This window comes from Trachinotus anak, unplaced genomic scaffold (assembly GCF_046630095.1).
Source record: "Trachinotus anak isolate AG129_WGS33_773 ecotype Australia unplaced genomic scaffold, CSIRO_AGI_Tana_v1 ptg000025l, whole genome shotgun sequence".
Classification (NCBI taxonomy): domain Eukaryota; kingdom Metazoa; phylum Chordata; class Actinopteri; order Carangiformes; family Carangidae; genus Trachinotus; species Trachinotus anak.
Window position 1 is genome coordinate 976871 of NW_027273876.1, and position 16878 is coordinate 993748.

A 16878-nucleotide genomic window follows, 5' to 3' on the forward strand; every position below is an offset into this window, starting at 1 on the left:
TGGGATCTGACCTCCAGTTCTTGTGTTTTCTAGGTTCTGTCCTTTGGTTGTTGGTTCTGCTGGTTCTCTAGTTGTTTGGTTTTCCACTGTTCTGTGGTTCCACTGATTTTCTGTCCTCTAGATCTGTTGGTTCCACCTGCAGTGTTTTCACTGACAGTGGAACAGAAGCTGCTGCTCATCTGGTGTCAGTCCAGAGGGGCCCTGCTGACACCGTGACCGATCAGAGTGTGTGTGTGTGTGTGTGTGTGTGTGTGTGTGTGTGTGTGTGTGTGTGTGTGTGTCTGGCGTGGGGCCAGTCGGTCCTTCCATCTGTCTCTCTCTGGCGTCTCTCCTCTGACTGATGACTCCTCAGCTGCTGAGAAAATAACGACACAAACCAACACAATAAAATCCAGTTAAACTGAAGAAGAAACTGTTGTGGTTTCACTGGTTTGCTGGTCAATAGGTCCAGGTCCAGGTCCAGGTCCAGGTCCAGGTCCAGGTCCAGGCTGTGATGGAGGCCTTTTGTGTGCAGCTTGTAGCCTGTACCTGGACCTCATGCTCCCAGGTCTTTGAAAGGGACTGTCCCTCCTGGAAACAGACACAGTGACGATGCAGAGGGAAACACAGGTGATGAGTTTGGGTCCAGCTGATCAAACATTAATCGTTTGCAGATTGTTCTGGAAGAGCAGAAACTCTCTGGTGAATAATTAATGCAGTGAGTGTCGTTGTGTCTCTGCTGGCGGAGGAGGGATTTCACTTCATGTCTTCCGTCTCTGGCAAATCCCACATTTCTCCAGGCAGCAAACACACCCTCCTCCGCCCTCCCACAAAGATCAGGGTTTAAACACAGATAACAGCAGCTGTTCTACCAGTTCTGGTGGGTAAATGAAGGCATCATTATGAAGGTGTGAGTCGGGAGGGAAACATGAGAGTGGTGCTGATGTGAAGCTGTGACCTCCCTGTGTCCTCGAGCTTCTTTAGTCTCTGTGGTTTATTAGTGAGCAGCTCTCAGCCTCGACTCTGACGACCTCACTTTAAAGCAGAATCATCGTTTAGCTTCCCGGCTAATGATTAATCCTGTTAAGACGAAGCTCTGAGAGGTCCATCTCTCTCTCTCTCTCTCTCTCTCTCGCTCTCTCTCTCTCTTTCTTTCTCTCTCTCTCTCTCTCTCTCTCTCTCTTTCTTTCTTTCTTTCTTTCTTTCTCTCTCGCTCTCTCTCTCTCTCTCTTGTCATGTTGCTGACTCTTTGCTTTAATGACATAAACTGACTTTTCCTTTTCGACCTCTGTTGATTCACCGTCTCTCTCTCCTCCTCTCTTTTACATGGAGGTTAAAAGTCGGCTCTAAATGAGGAATTCCAAATATTTGCTGTTGTTCAAAATCCAACAGTGGAAGAACAGACAGAAACACACCACAGTGTTGGCGGCCCCAGACTCTGAGGGGCCCCTGGCAAAAAGCCCATTTTCTACTGTACCAGTGAGCTGAAATGTTCCTTAAAGAGCAGATTCTACAGGTTCAGACTTTACATGAGGAAACTGTGGAGTGAAGAGGATGTTTTTAAGGACTTTAATGCACCACATCTGGAATCACATCGAGTGATAGAAACACAACAGATGATTTTTGGATTACATTAAACTGTAAGATCATTGGTTAGAAGAGCTGCTTGTTTTGATGAATTTCTTACAACATGACAGATCAATCAGTCAGTCAATCAATCAATCAATCAATCAATCAATCACCTGATGTAACTCAGCTTGTCACCAGTGTAGTTGGAGGATGGTTTGTCATCCTGTGGTCTCAGCTGTGTGATGCAGGGCCGCTGCTCAGTTTCCTTTAATTTAATACTTTAATTGAATACAACTAATATTAGATGATGTAAAAGTGTCATCATTTGGCTTCATGACAGCAGAGGTCAGATTTATTTCTCCTGCACAGTTCAGGATCGGACTCGAGGACGTGTCCTGGTTGGATCAGCCGTTTCTAAAAGAACTGTGTGTAACCACAGACACACACACCTCCAGGCTTCTGATAGTGTAATGTGTCCTAATGTGGAAACACATTAGGACACATCATCCTGCCCTGATGATGTTGATGTTTGCTCATAAAAACAACAGTCAGCTTAAGATTTATTGATTTGAATTCACTACATCAGAGATCGAGCTGTGGTGGTAATGATTCGATCCAGTTCAACAGACAGAGAAAAGTCACAAATCTGTTTGTCCTCCTCCTCCTCCTCCTCCTCCTCCTCTGATGTGCTCGGCCTCTCAGCCGATGGATGTTGGTGGCAGGAAATGTTTGGTGAATCTTTTCATCTCTGTGTCTGGTCTCTGGTCTCTGAATGGGTGGCGACTGTCTGCAGTGTTTCCTCCCTCTGATCAGATCATCTGAGCTGCTGCTGCTGGACCAGTTGTATCTACACTGTGTGGATCTATATGTAGTTTTCTTTTCCTCAGTTTTTCAGACCAAACAGAGGTGTTTTTGTGCTTGTCTCAGTCAGATCAGTTGGTTCCTTTCTCCTTCACACTCCAGAGACAGTCTGTTAAAGAAGCTGCACCAAACTAACCTGTATTTTCCTCATTAACGGCTGACGTCTCCTTAACCACCACACCTTCTTAAACCTTCCTCCACACGCAAGCTGCTGCAGTAATTATCATAACAACAAACCAAATCTAAGACAGTAAAAGTGTAAAACTCATTAAACAGTTAGAGACGTAGCTGGGAGCTGTCACAGCAGATGGCACAGATGGTTGTGTGTTATTAAAACAGCATCAGGAGCAGATGAGAGATGTTATAATATTCTGTCCATGTGGCTCAGCTCAAACTTTTATAGGAGCTGAGTTTGATTAATGGATCTTATTTAAAACGAGGCCAGTGTTTTATAAAGGTGTGTAACTGATGTGGTGAACTCACTTCTTTATCATCTGCTGTAGTTTCAGTCCTACAGTGTTTTTATAATCCGGAACCCAACGATAGTCAAACGTTTGATGTTTTTAATTGATGAAGGAGTTAATGATCAATGAATCACTGAAGTTATTGGTGATTAATATCCTGTGTGACCTGATTAACCAACACTGACTGACTGAAAAATGTCCGTATCTGTAAAACCTGTTTTTATTATTTATTCATCCTCATCAGTTTGATTTTCTCAGACACAAAATGTTGCTTTAAACCAGGAAACATCTAATGAAGGTCGACACAAACAAAACTAAAGAATCTGACCTGAGATTCACTGCCAACATTTCTTATGTAATATTCTCCAGACTCAGTGCTTCTTGATACTGTTCTGCTGTGACAGTCCTGTTACTGCCTTGCTCAAGGGCATAAAATAAGAGGACTAACAGTCTTGGCGTCGTCAGGATTTAGGCCACATGAACCGTCTGCAGGTCGAGCCAGTCTCCGTCTGAAGTCCAGGAGCAGGTTTCAGGACCGTGGTGGATTAGAGGAGGGAGTTTACTTGTCAGGAGTTTAGTGCGGAGCAGCAGAGAGAAAGAGCTGCTTTGTGGCAGATGGGGGGGGGGGGGGTCCAGAGCTCCTAGCACAACAGGGATGTTGTCAGTGCCAACTTGCTCTGAAACCCTGAGGGGGGAGGGGGGAGGTGGGGGTGGGGTGGGGTGGGGGGTTGTGGAGGGGTTGGGGGGGCCCTGGCAGTAAAGGGCTCCCAGGCAACGAGTGCAGCTTTCAGCTCACGTGTTGGACGTGAGAAGATGAATTTAAACTAAAGAAACGAGTGAATTTCTTTAACACGAGACCTGCGTGTTTTCACTGGAGATTCATAAACTGAATTTATCATCTTATTAAAGAGCAGAGCTGAGACAATTATTTTATTGATTATTTGATTGATCAACAGAGAATGAACCGATTTGTAGCTGAAGTTTTCAGCCTCTCAGATATTGAGATCTTTAGGTTTTAGTCTGTGAGTCTCCTCAGACTCAGATAAATATTTTATAAAGGAAAAAATAATCAGAAATCAGATGTGATTTGTTGATATGAACAAAAACATATAAACACAGTCACAGTAAAATCCTGACACATCAGAGAAATGATTCATATGGGTTCACAGGGACCGACAGCAAAACACTGAAACTGTCTCTGGTTTCAGACTTAACTCAGCAGCAGGCACATCTCAACCAGTTAGTTAGTTAGTTAGTTAGTTAACCAGTGTCAGCAGGTTTTAGAGTGTGGAGGTGAAGCTGCAACGTCTGAGTCTCACATCAGACTGGAGACGCCTGAGTGTGGGCGAGGCTCATTCAGGCAGTGTGTGTGTGTCTGTGTCTGTGTCTGTGTCTGTGTCTGTGTGTGTCTGTGTGTGTCTGTGTGTGTCTGTGTGTGTCTGTGTGTGTCTGTGTCTGTGTCTGTGTGTGAGAGTGAGAGTGAGTGAGGAGGGTGTGTGTTGGTTTAATGCCCAACAAGGCAGGGCATTCATGTTATGTGTGTCATATCTGGCCTGAAGGGGTGTGTGTGTGTGTGTGTGTGTGTGTGTGTGTGTGTGTGTGTGTGTGTGTGTGTGTGTGTGTGTGTGTGTGTGTGTGTGTGTGTACGTACTCTGGGACCTAATCATCAGCCTGAATTTAAATGATAAAGTCATGAAATCTGCAGATGTGATCACGAGTCACTCAGAGGAAACAAACAGGATCAGAACTAAGAGACAGTGGATCCTTTTCTCTTGGTGCAGATTTAAAGTCTATTTTAATGTAACAGGCACGATACACCTGAGAGCTGCGGGATGTTTTTATTATGGTGGACCTGATTTTATATCATGCCTGGTAATGAATAGATAGCAGGTCTGTTTCAGGGCTCTGCAGGGAATAAAACATCTGACACATGTAGAAACAGCTGGATAATCAGTGTTAGTGTCATTTCTCCAAATCAAAGACATGAAGTAAAAGGTAACTAATGATTAAAGATTCATGTTAATTCAGTAACCTTCTGATCGGGAGATGTTTCTGAATCAGGTCAGAGCTTCACTTTGACCTGATGAAGTGAGTCTCTGAGCAGACGACAGCAACATGTTTCTTTTTCTGTCTGACTGGATTTGTCGGCTAACTGTGAGCGTCTGGACGTCAGGCTGGGAGGAAACATGTCGCTCATGCTCCACAGATCAAATATCCTCCTCCGACCTGATGACACGCTCGGTCGACCAGACGCCCAAACAACACCTTCGTCCAACCAGCAGCCATGAATAAAACAGCACAGCGGCTAAATGTGGCGCGGTCGGAAAACACTCTGATGACTGACTTTAATTTCTTATATTTTAACAGGCAGCTGCTTTTAGAAATAACCTGAACCCAGATGATGTTCAGCTGTTTACATGTATTTGTTGACTCATTCCCCAGTTTGCTAATAATAAGTTTTGATTTATGTAAGATCTCGCACTGCATCCTGTCGACCAATGACATAAGTGAGAGCCATAAAAATCCAATAATATATCAGCCGGCGTTATTTTCCTTCTACAGAAAGCAAAGACAGATAAAGATAAAAATATGATGGAAAGATACGTGATATTGTCAAGGATGGCAGTAACAGTAAATGTAATATTGTACATTTTATTAATTAATCAAATATAGTTTTAGTTAAAATATCATATTGAAACTAAAATGAAAAAAGTTTAAAAAAAAGTTAAATGTGTTCTATTTTTTCCGTAACAGCAGTAGTTTCCCAAAATAGTTAGGAATGTAAATTGCTTTATTATTAATGCACCAACCACAGAATATTATATACAGCACCAGTCAAAGGTTTGGACACACATATATTAATGTATATTAACAGATTGTTTTGCTCCTATGAGGAGGCTGGGCGAGTTTTCATTCACTCATCTGAAGGCTAGAGACGTCTGTTCGTAGCCTGTAAAACAGAAACAGCCTGGATGTTCTGCTGGTCAAACTGGTTCATGTCTCTGTTCTCTGTTTGAGGACATCGATTGATTGATTTTAGTGACTAAATCAGGTTGAAACTGTAAAAGACGGAGCCTAATTATTTGTTTGGCTGATGAAGTGAACTTGTCGTGTTTCTTCAGCGTCTGATGAAATAAGTGAAGAACAGGATGTGTCAGATATCTGCTGTCTAACTGTAAAATGAACATGTGTCTGATGACCTGTCTGCAGCTGTGCTGTCTGTTTGGAGCCTAATGAGCTTGGTAACGATGGCCGAGAGAAGATATGAGAGGAGGAGCAGGTTATGTTACTCTGCCCTCTGCTAAGAATATCTGTCCTCCAGAGATGTGATGTAGAGAAGCTGAGACCACAAAGAGGAGGAAACAAGGACATGATGGAGGGAGAGGAGAGAGAGAGATGATGGATGACAGCTGAGCTTCAGCACTTAAATACTTCAGAGCACTGGTTAGTTTGCTCTTCCTGGCTTTCAACCATCTCCACCCTGATTACCCATAATGCTTTGCTGTTTGGTTCAGATTAGATCTACTGTCAGAGGAAGCTGCTGCTGCTGCTGCTGCTATTTGATGCTATCAGCGTCGTTTTTCTCACCTGGAGAAAGTAAAACAAAAACCGCAGAGTTCAGATTAAGTTGACTTTATCTCCAGAGCAGCACCAGCAGACGTGTCCTCACCGGTGCAGTTACATCACGTCTGCCCTTTAAACGCTCCACAGCAGCACAGTTCACTTTATCCATGTTGTTGCTTCAGGTCACATGTTACACAACAGACAGCTTCACTGCCGGAGCTGTTCTCAAGCATCTTATCCTGGACAGACTGGATTTGATTTACATGTATTTATTTCTCCATGCAACAGTACCTGGTGTCAGAAGATGTAGTGACGAAACACAACAAGTTACAAACTTACTCTGGTTCCAGCGTCTCTGATGTGAGGAGCTCTTCTCAGTTTTAGTTTCTCTTAAACCAAACGTCTTCGGGTTTGTGACTGTTGATCAGACAAAACAACACATTTGGGAAACTGTGAAACTTGTGTGAATATAAACCAAACAATCAATCAGCTAATCAGGAAACCAATACACTGACAGTGAAAAGAATCGTTTGAAGGATCCAGAAACTGTTTTTAGGTTGTTAAGTGATGTTTTTCTGAGATTACAGATCCTGGGATTTTGTGCAGTGTTTGTGGCTCAGACTGAGCAGCAGGCAGATGATCAGGTTACTATTGATTCATTTATCACTGAGCGATGATGGAAGATGATCCTGCTGCTGCTGGAGCTGCAGAACTTTGGCCTGTGAGCATTTTTCCCCTCAGCTGCAGAGAGCTCGTCTTACACTGTTCAAACACACAGAGCAGCAAACACCAGACAACTGCTCTGGATGGGAGAGAGAGTGTGTCTGTGTCTGACTTTACCTCCCACCCAAGATTAATGGTGTCCAGTTACACACACAGTGGGTCTGTCCTGAACATCTGTTGTGTTGCTGCTCCATCTGTAAGTTCTGCAGCTTCTTGGCCTTTTCTCAGTGAATGAAATGTGACCTCACAGAGCGGAAAGACTCACCTGAAGCACCTGAGAGAACAGCCTCTGTGAGGAGACGATGTCGTCACTGAGAGATGAACCCGACAGGCTGCAGCAGGACATTGTCCCCTTCATTACACAGCAAAATCCTTTTTCATTCTCAGTCTGAACCATGAAACCACCAAAGCATCATGGTCTCATCTGCCTGTTCACTCCAGAGCTGAAACTGATTATCAACGGTTCTGTTTTTGGTCAATCGCTAAACAAATTTAAATAATAATAATAAAAAATGATAAACCTTCTCTGGTTTCTCAGGTGTGAGATTATGCTGCTTTCCTTTGAATATATTTGGGTTTGAGGTTTACTGTGAAACCAGGAGACTTACAATGGAAACAGAGAATAAAATGACCCAGTTGGATGGATTTGACCCTTTCTGGCTGCCAGCTCTTGATTTCTCTCAGCTCAGTGAACAGAGAAGTAGAGCATGAGGACATCGATGACCCAGTGTGAATGAACGACGTACAGTACGGGAGGAGGGGGAGATGAAGGGATAAAAGTGGGCTAATGAAAGGAGAGGAGGAGAAGGGAGGAAGAAGATGGGGGTCAAATGGAGGAGAAGGAGGTCGAGGATAGGGAAAAAGGAGGAGGAAGAGGAAAAGAAAACAAAAGAAGCTGCATAACTATGGGTTTGATTTGGACTGAATCAGATCAGAGTGAGGCCTCTTTTCCTCTAGAGAGGATCTTTGGTGGAGTGTAAACACTGGTCTGCAGAGTGCATGGTAACCTGCTAACGTCACATCAACATATTAGAGGAGATCAAATATTTATCAGTCAGCTGGAGCTGGGTCCTGATCAGAGCAGATTATTTTCATTATGATCAACCTGCCGATTCCTTTTCAGATTATCGATTAATCGTTAGTCTGTGAATTCTCTTAAAATAAAAATGAGACGTCTTAAAATGTCTCATAGATTATTCTGGCTGCAGGTGTGACTGTGCAGGTGAAGCTGCCTGATGAGCCGTGAACTCCCTCAGTGAACGTGACCTGTAAGCACACGTCAGTGTCAGCTCATCATGGGATCCTGTTATTGATCCAACCCGATCAATAACACTATTATATAATAACAATAACACTAAACACTATTAACTGTAGTCATTTTTTTAATGTAGCGCCACCATCAGGTCTCATTGATCATTGTCTGATTCTTTGGTTTACGACCAAACACCTGAGAACCTAACGACGACGTTCCCATCAGCCTCAGCTGTTTTTATGTTCACTGCTAATTAGCAAATGTTAGCATGCTAACAAGCTAAACTAAAATGGTGAACATGGTAAACATCAGACCTACTCAGCATCAGGAGGTCAAAGGTTACATCTGGTGTTTTCCTGTTTGTAGGATCAGTTCATTGTTGGTGAGGGATTTAATGACAAGAAGAGAACACAGCGGATCAGCAGTGTGTTGGTTCTGAGTCAGAGAGATGCTGCAGGTCTCCACAGTTATCATCGTTTCATTTCCATTTCCACACACGAACCTCGTTTGTTTTACACTTGAACTGTCACTCGCTCATTCAGATGGAGTCTGTGGCTCGTGGCCAGAGACTGAAAGCTTCAGTGCTCGTGGTGAGACAGGAAGTTACCAGTGTCGTTCAGGGTCAGCTGACTCATCAAAGTGTGTTTCTCTTATCTAACACACACACACGTTCACATTATGATGTAGTCGTTGAAATCAGCCAATGCCAATAAAATCAAATTGGATTATTGATGATGCATAAACCTTCCCTGCTGGGAAATCAGATGAACATGCACATCAGGCTGTGGGTCTGAAAATCTGACAGAAAAATAAACTTTATCTTTAAAAGGACAAACTGGAAACATCAGCTATGAATGTGTTTTATTTCTGTTCAGTGTCTTTTTCTTTCATGTGGTTAAAATTACTGCTGTGGTTCTGTGTGTGTGTGTGTGTGTGTGTGTGTGTGTGTGTGTGTATAAAGTAAAGAAGTGACCTAACTTGAACTTTCACTCTCAGTGGTCACATGCTGACACTTTGACCCTCCACATGTTCAATAGGAAGATGCCACGTTTTCCCAGCGTACCTGAAAGCAGCCTTTCACCTCCACCTATTTAAAGCTTGTGAACCCCCCCACCCCCCATGTCAGTTCCTCTGTTCCACTTAACGCTCACATCAGGGAAACTGTGAACAACTGACTAAAGGACACAGAGACTCAGACTCTTATCACTCAGTGTTTCCTGGAGTTGACTGTGGAGCTGTTTTCATACAGTGATCTTTATATTTCTGCACCATAAAATCAGGGTTAGAGGAACATCTCAGTGCCTTGTTGAACATGTGGAAGCAGTGCAGCCAAGTTTGCTCAACAAGCTTGAAATTCACTGTGAAGAATGTAAATTTATGTGGAATCTAATAGTTACACACATGCTGGAGACATGGACGTGACCTTTTCATGTTATTCTGGTTCATTTATTGTTTTTCATGCTTCTATTTAAAGACTGAGTGTTTAAGCTGAAGTCTTCAGACTTTATTTCCTGGAAGCTTCCTGCACAGTGTCCTGCACACATCATGAGACATGAGTGTCAGAGCTGCAGGACGTGTTACAGGAACATTTTTAAAAACCCAGACTGCCAGAGGTGGAGATGATGGATGTGAGGACAGCCAGACTCTCAGAAGAATAATTCATGTTCATTCTTTCCTCTCTCTCTCTGTCTCTGTCTCTGTCTCTCTGTCTCTCTCTCTCTCTCTCTCTCTCTCTCTCTGTCTCTCTCTCCCTCTCTCTCCCTCTCTCTCTCTCTCAGACCCACGATGTCTTTGTTATAGTTAATGAGTAGATTTATGCTCATGGTTTAATGATGTGTTCTTTATTTTGACAAAATAAAACGAGTCAAAGCTCAAGCTAAACAACACGAACACAGAGAGTCGGGACTGTGGCTGACTCCAGGTGAGAGAGAGAGTTATCATCCTGTCGTGACCTCGTTCATCAGTCTTAAATCCTGCTGTGTCCTTGGTATCACAGCAGTGATTCTGCTGCAGTACAGCAACACACACACACACACACACAGTGGAGGAAAACATGGCTGCAGCACCTGTAAGGTCATCATGACTGTCTGTAATTTGGTTCTAATGAATTCAGAAAGCTGCCAGTTTACTGGAGCAGGTCACTGTCAGGTAACAGGTAACTTAGTTAACTGTAGTAAACTGTTGAACCTGATGAACCACAGGTGGGACTGTTCCTGTTCTTGGTCCAGGTCCCGGTCTGAGTTGTGTCTGCTGCAGGTCTCGAGGGCTGTGACGAGTCTGTGGATGCAGCTTCTCTGTGACTGTGACACAGCAGAGAGGAAGTTGTGACTCAGCTTAATGCGGAGTCTTATGGGAAACACTTTATTAGTTTATCTTCCTCTTTTGAGTCTGTGTGATGGGAAAATGTTGAATAAATTGAACTCTCAGATGATTTATGGTGCCGGGTCTCTCAGTAAAACACAGCTGATGAATGAATGTGTGAGTCTGTGACTGACCTCAGGATCATGTCCTCTGCTCTGGAGGTTTTCTGTAATGTCCTTCAGGACGTGCAGATGATCGTTTAAAAGAATTCAGTCATAATGTTTCGACTTTTCTGCTTCTCTCACACTGAAATCACAAGTTTTTCAGCTGCGTTAAGAGAAAGGACGTCAGTTGTTTTGATTCAGACTTCAAGAAAAGCTCGTGATGCTCAGGTTAGATTAGGATATGGTGGCCTGGAGGGGGCAAATGACTGAGGTGGTTTTTTATTTTTCTCTCTGGACGTCAGCGCCGTGTGCTCAGACCGCAGGGCCAGAGGAGGAAATGGAAAAGTTTCTGAGAAAAACTGATCAGTTGTTTTTAAATGAAAGAGTTAACAGTTCAGTCTGTTATAATTAGCTTTATTTTTACAGTGAAGTGTTGTCACTGTGGCCTCGACTGCTGCTGAAGAGAAGCTGAAGTGACGCTCCACCCAAAATCTGCCTTTTTAGTGTTAAACACTCTCACACCCCCGTAAACCTGAAACAGGCCGGCCTTGTTTCTTCCTGCCTCAGGGTTTGTATCCTGTCTCACCTGTGTGTGTGTGTGTGTGTGTGTGTGTGTGTGTGTGTGTGTGTGTGTGTGAGAGGATATAATGGGTGTGTCTAATTGCTGTCTGTCATCTTCTGCAGTAACAGCTGATTGTTTTTATTAGGGGTGTGGTGTGTGTGAGAGACAGAGATAGTTAATGAGTTAACTCCACACACACACACACACACACACACACACACACACACACACACACACACACACACACACACACACACACACGCACACGCCTGAACCCGGCCAGCTGCCACTTGTTCCAGCTGTTAATCACAGTTTATGTCAGAGCTGCTGGATTTTCCGGTTCCCTCAGTCCTGTAAATGATTTTCTGTTGAGGCCTCTGTCTGAATCAACCAGGACCAGGTTCATCAAAAACTGATGAATTTCTTTTTCTCCCAACCTGTGAAAACAGTCCAATTTAATTTACTATAATTTAAACCAGAGAAAACAGTAAAACTGCACATTAAAGCTGAAATCAGCAAACTTTTTTCATCATAAATGACTTAAATTATATAAAATACTTGCTTAGTGTTGATGTTGATGATTAATTTTCTCCAGATTGTTTCAGTGACACATTAAACTTTCTCTGAAACACATGTCAGGTGTGTTAACCCATAAAGTTCGTGAACCTGTAGCTTGTGGCTCATCAAGATGAGTTCAGTGTTTCTGTTTGATGTTAAAATAACCAGTTCATACACTGATGCTTAATATCAGTCTCAGTCTTTTTCTCTCTTCTTCCTCCAGCTCCTCTTGCTCAGTGTCTCCATGGTGAAGTGGGCAGGGTCTGATGTCAGCCCCTCCTCTCGTCGACCCTCCTGCCATGCCCACCATGGTCTCTAGACTTCCCAAGTTCAGCTCACGTCCCAAACCTGCCGCAGCCTCCAGCGGAGCTCAGACAGGTCCAGCTGCTACCGCCAACGCCGGCACCTTCACCAGCGCTGCTGCCTCCAGCACCCGCCTCACCAACGGGTTCTACCATCACCCCGGCCCGGCAGGGGTCAACGGCAGTTTAACTGCGCCCCCCTCCTCGGTTAAGCAGAATGGATTTATCAGAGTACCGACCTCCCTGAAATGGACGAGAGAAAACGGGATGATGGAGGATGGAGGGGCGGATACAGAGAGGGAGTGGAGAAGAGAGAAGGGCGGGAATGTTGTGCAGAATCGCCCCGGTAACAACATCCATCAGTATTATTCCCAACAGCAACGGGGAGCACCAGTGATGTCACAGGGCGACGTCAAAAAGATGAGCTCCACTGCAGGAAAAGGGCGTGGTCTGGGCCAACCTGCAACATCCTCATCATCTCCATCGCTGCAGTCCGGCCCCAGAACTCTTCCTGTTTCTAAAAGTGGATCTGTCGGGTCCAAACCGAGCCAGACTGCATCCAGGCTGAGCAACGGCACTAAACAGACCCTCAACGGTCTCCCTGGATCTAAACCACGGCGTGGAGCCAGTGGATCTCTAAAGCAGCCTCAGAGTTTTGCTCGTCCTGGTGGTTCTGGTCCTGGTTCTCGATCTGGTTCCCCCTTCCAAAAGAAGCCACCGGCCAGCCGTTCGCACTCCAGTGACAACCTGGGGTCCGCTCCGTCCGTCCAGCTGACTGAAAGCGACCGGTTTCGGTCACGTAGCCTCACCCAGGTCCGACAGCAGCCCTCCCCCACCCTGTCCTCCACCTCCACCTCCACCTCATCCCTCGCCCGCTCCCCCACTGTCACCCGCTCCTACTCCATCAACAGGGCCGCAGAGCGAGGCCTCAAAGAACTAACAGCTTCCTCTGCTCCGGATCCACCCAGAGGCAGCTTGGCAAAATCGCCTGTAAGCAGCCAGACTCCAGAGGGGCAACGTGGAGGGGTCAAAGTTCAAAGTGCTGTTGCATCTGGGAGGTCAGGGGTCGGCATCCTCTCCCTCCTACCCCCCTCTGCCTTAAAGAAACCCCTCATACCCTCATGCCTTGGCCCTGCCTCTAAGCCCAGCGGCATCAGCTACAAGATGTCACGCCCGTCTCTCATCAAGCAGTCCCGCCCCCTCCGGGTGACCACGGCCCCTGTGTCCAGAGGTGACCAGGAAGTGAAGCGAGGACTGACAGGACGGAGGAACTCAGGAGAGATTCCTTCTACCACAGAAAACAGCCCAGGTGTGAGATTGTTATCAAAGTTTCACACTTTCAACCTCCTCTCATCTCAACATTGTCATATTTTATCCCTCATGTCTCATCTCATCCATTTTATTTTTCATCTCAAACAACTAACTCATCACATTTAATTTCACCTCATCTCTTCCCTTCAGTCATTTTAAACCTCATGAAATCTCATATATCTCTTTTTTCATGTAAATCTCTAATGTCTCATCACATTTAATCTCATTTTATCTCTTCCCTTTACTTCTGTCACCTCTCATAACTCATTCAATCTTAACATGGTCATATTTAATCCCTCATATTATTACTCGTCACTCGTTTGATATTTTACCTCAGATCATCTCATGTAACCTCTTTTCCACTCATGTCATGTTTTTTCATTTCTATTTCTAATACTTCATCTCAAATCTCATACCACTTGTCATCACTCATCTTCTCTTTCCATATCTCTCTTCTTCTTTTTCTCTTCTTCTGAACTTGTTTCTCATCGAATCACATCATTATGTTGTACTTGATCTCTCAATTATCATCACATCCTTCAATTTTCCAATCACTTATCTTTCCTTTCATGTCTGCTCAAATCTCACATTTCATTTAATTGTATTTGTCGTATCTCTAATATTTGGTCATCTCTGGGATCTGGTATCTCAAATCTCTCATTCCAGTCCTCCCTCATCATTCACATCACATTTTATCGCTTATTTAGTTTTTTCCATTTTATCTCTCTGACATTTCTCATCTCAAATCTCTCATCTTATTCAATCTCGTCTTCTCGTTTCATATTTTCTTCCACTTCATCTCAAATCTCATAATTCATCTCATTTCATCTGTAATCCTTCATCTCAACTCATCCCATCTGTGACATCTCTGTCAAATCTCTCATCTCCCTCATCTCATCTGTTTGCTCTTTTCACCTGACATATCTAACCTCTGATCTCTTCCCCCTCCCCTCCCTGTCAGAGAGTACCCCAGAGGCTCCAGAGACAGAGGGGCTATCCACAGAGCCAGTATCCCAGCCAGAGGTGTCGATTGTGGGGGAGACACTGGAGGACATGTCCCTGTCTTCCACCTCCTCTCTGGATAGAAACGACACCAGTCAGGAGTATATGGACGACTTTGACAACCTCGGTAAAAAAGTTCAGAGAAACTCTGTCTTTTATAATCATCAACCAGTTTCCTTCCCTTGTTCACTGGAAACCTTTGACCTCTTGTGTCTGCAGGAAACGGAGGAGTTGGGATAATGCTCCTCTCCTCCAAAAACGATGAAGACGACTCAGGGCTCGACCAATCATGTGCCAGGTTTGATGACGACAAGGAGGCCATCAATGGTGTCACCAAGGCAACAGGACTGTGTTTTCTGGATGACGGTATGGACTGGGCCGGCATGAGACTGAGTGGTGAGTTTAAAATGCTTAATGTACAGGTCAGGAACAGTCTGGAAACATTCAGAAAACAAACTTTTAAAAACGTCTGTTTCTCTCCAGGCGATCGCGGAGGCCATCGTCTGACCCAGCTCTCACGCCAGAGACAGTCCAGTCAGCCGGATTACCATGAACAGGTACCGTAAAACTCCTGAATCTGAGATTTACAACATCATGACCATCTGTAATCTGTTCACTCCCCGTGAAGCTAAGAAGCTGATTAGGTTTCCATTCCTCACTGTTTCCTGACTAATATGATTTTTCAGAACAATAAAACCTTGTTAAGAAATTAATCTGTCACTCGAACTTTGATTGGAGCCACTGAAGCACGGTCTCCCAGCTTGTTATGACACGCAATTATGATTATGATGTAATGTTACAATGCAAATGTGTCATGATACTTGACTCACAGTTTACAGGAGCAGCCGCTGTCGTTGGACCGTTGGACCCCACCCAGAGGTGGTTAGATAGAGTTACACGAGTCACATGGTTCACATGTTTACTTTTGTAGCTGTATCAGTCAAACTGTATCTGTCTGATGACTGATAAACAATGAAATGATAAAACCAGTAAAACAGAATAAAATACATTTAAAAAAAGACAAAATAACAAGAAGACAATAACAAATAAAATAGATCAGAGATTCACTGTTATAAATTCCTCTCTGGTTTTTCCTCTGCAGGGAGGTTCGTCCCTGGACCTGTCCCCCTCTGACAGCTGTGGGTCCGGAGGAACCTACATGTGGGACGAGGAGGGTCTGGAGCCACTGGGGGGCGACGTCACGACCGCTTCCATCAACACCAACGGCAACACCACCCACCACATCGGGAGCTTTGACTCCGACCTCAACAGCATCGTAAGGCCTGTGTGTGTGTGTGTGTGTGTGTGTGTGTGTGTGTGTGTGTGTGTGTGTGTGTGTGTGTGTGTGTGTGTGTTAATGAACCAGAGGCTGACGGTGGTCAGAGGAACAGAAAAGCATCACAATAAATAAATAAGAAATATTTTAAAGTTTTATAAAATCAATTAAATGATTAAAGAATGAAATGTTAACTGAAATATGAAGATTAGGGAAAAGTGATGCTGTGGACAGACAGACAGTCAAATAAAGGCAGATTAAACTATGATACTGTGAGTCGCACCAAGAAAATGTTTTATTTCCTGAGGTTTCATTGTTGTTTTTACAAAGAAACCTTGTGTGACTTTTCCATCAATGTTGGTTAAACAAAGTCACAGCAAAAAAAATTCATTTCACTTTTTTACATTCAAGCTGATTGATTGATTGATGTGCTGTAATAATATATATAAAGTTTATTTAATCAGGTCTCGAACAACCAGCAGAACAAAGGCAGACGATCACAGTCGACTGAAATGAGCAGATCTGAGGACAGTTTGCAGTTCATTTCATTTAAAAGATCTAAAGCACCTAAATCAGGTTCTGCTTAGATCAGTTGAATAATTAGTTGTTGCTAAATAAGCTTTTACTGTTTTTTCTCAGTAAAACAAAGTGAGTGTTTGATATTCCAGCAGCGTCAGCTCCGTCCTTCCTCTCTGTTCTGCATGAGGCCGGTTTCTGGCTTCAGAACCCACCAACCAGAAACCAGGTCAGGGCGTCTCGCGGTTGGCAGAGGACGGCAGATGGTTCGGTTCCAATGAGCCAAGTGAAAGAAACAAGCTGCACATGGAACAGGCAGAAACAGGCCGTCGCTGATGAAGTGAAATGTCAGAGCGTCGCTGCCGATCACAGTTGGCACTTGTTGCACATTTCTGGAACCAGTCTGAACTCGAGGACTCAGAGGAGCTGAGACCTCCTCCAGGCACAGCTGCTGCTTCTAGAACCATCTCATTT

General features: G+C 44.2%; 1 protein-coding gene across 6 annotated transcripts in view; it reads left to right on the top strand.

The window, feature by feature from the left end:
* The window catches only part of ccser2b (coiled-coil serine-rich protein 2b), a 45147-nt gene that overhangs the window by 2021 nt on the left and 26248 nt on the right, over nucleotides 1–16878 (top strand). For all 6 annotated transcript variants that reach the window (XR_011684991.1, XR_011684990.1, XM_071461701.1 and 3 more), the window contains exons 2-6: nucleotides 12221–13608; nucleotides 14572–14739; nucleotides 14832–15008; nucleotides 15096–15169; nucleotides 15715–15888. Coding sequence is in view for 4 of the 6 variants with exons in the window: in XM_071461701.1 (XP_071317802.1) it covers nucleotides 12264–13608; nucleotides 14572–14739; nucleotides 14832–15008; nucleotides 15096–15169; nucleotides 15715–15888 (1938 nt within the window). In the remaining 2 variants the exon portion in view is untranslated. The remainder of the gene's footprint in view (nucleotides 1–12220; nucleotides 13609–14571; nucleotides 14740–14831; nucleotides 15009–15095; nucleotides 15170–15714; nucleotides 15889–16878) is intronic.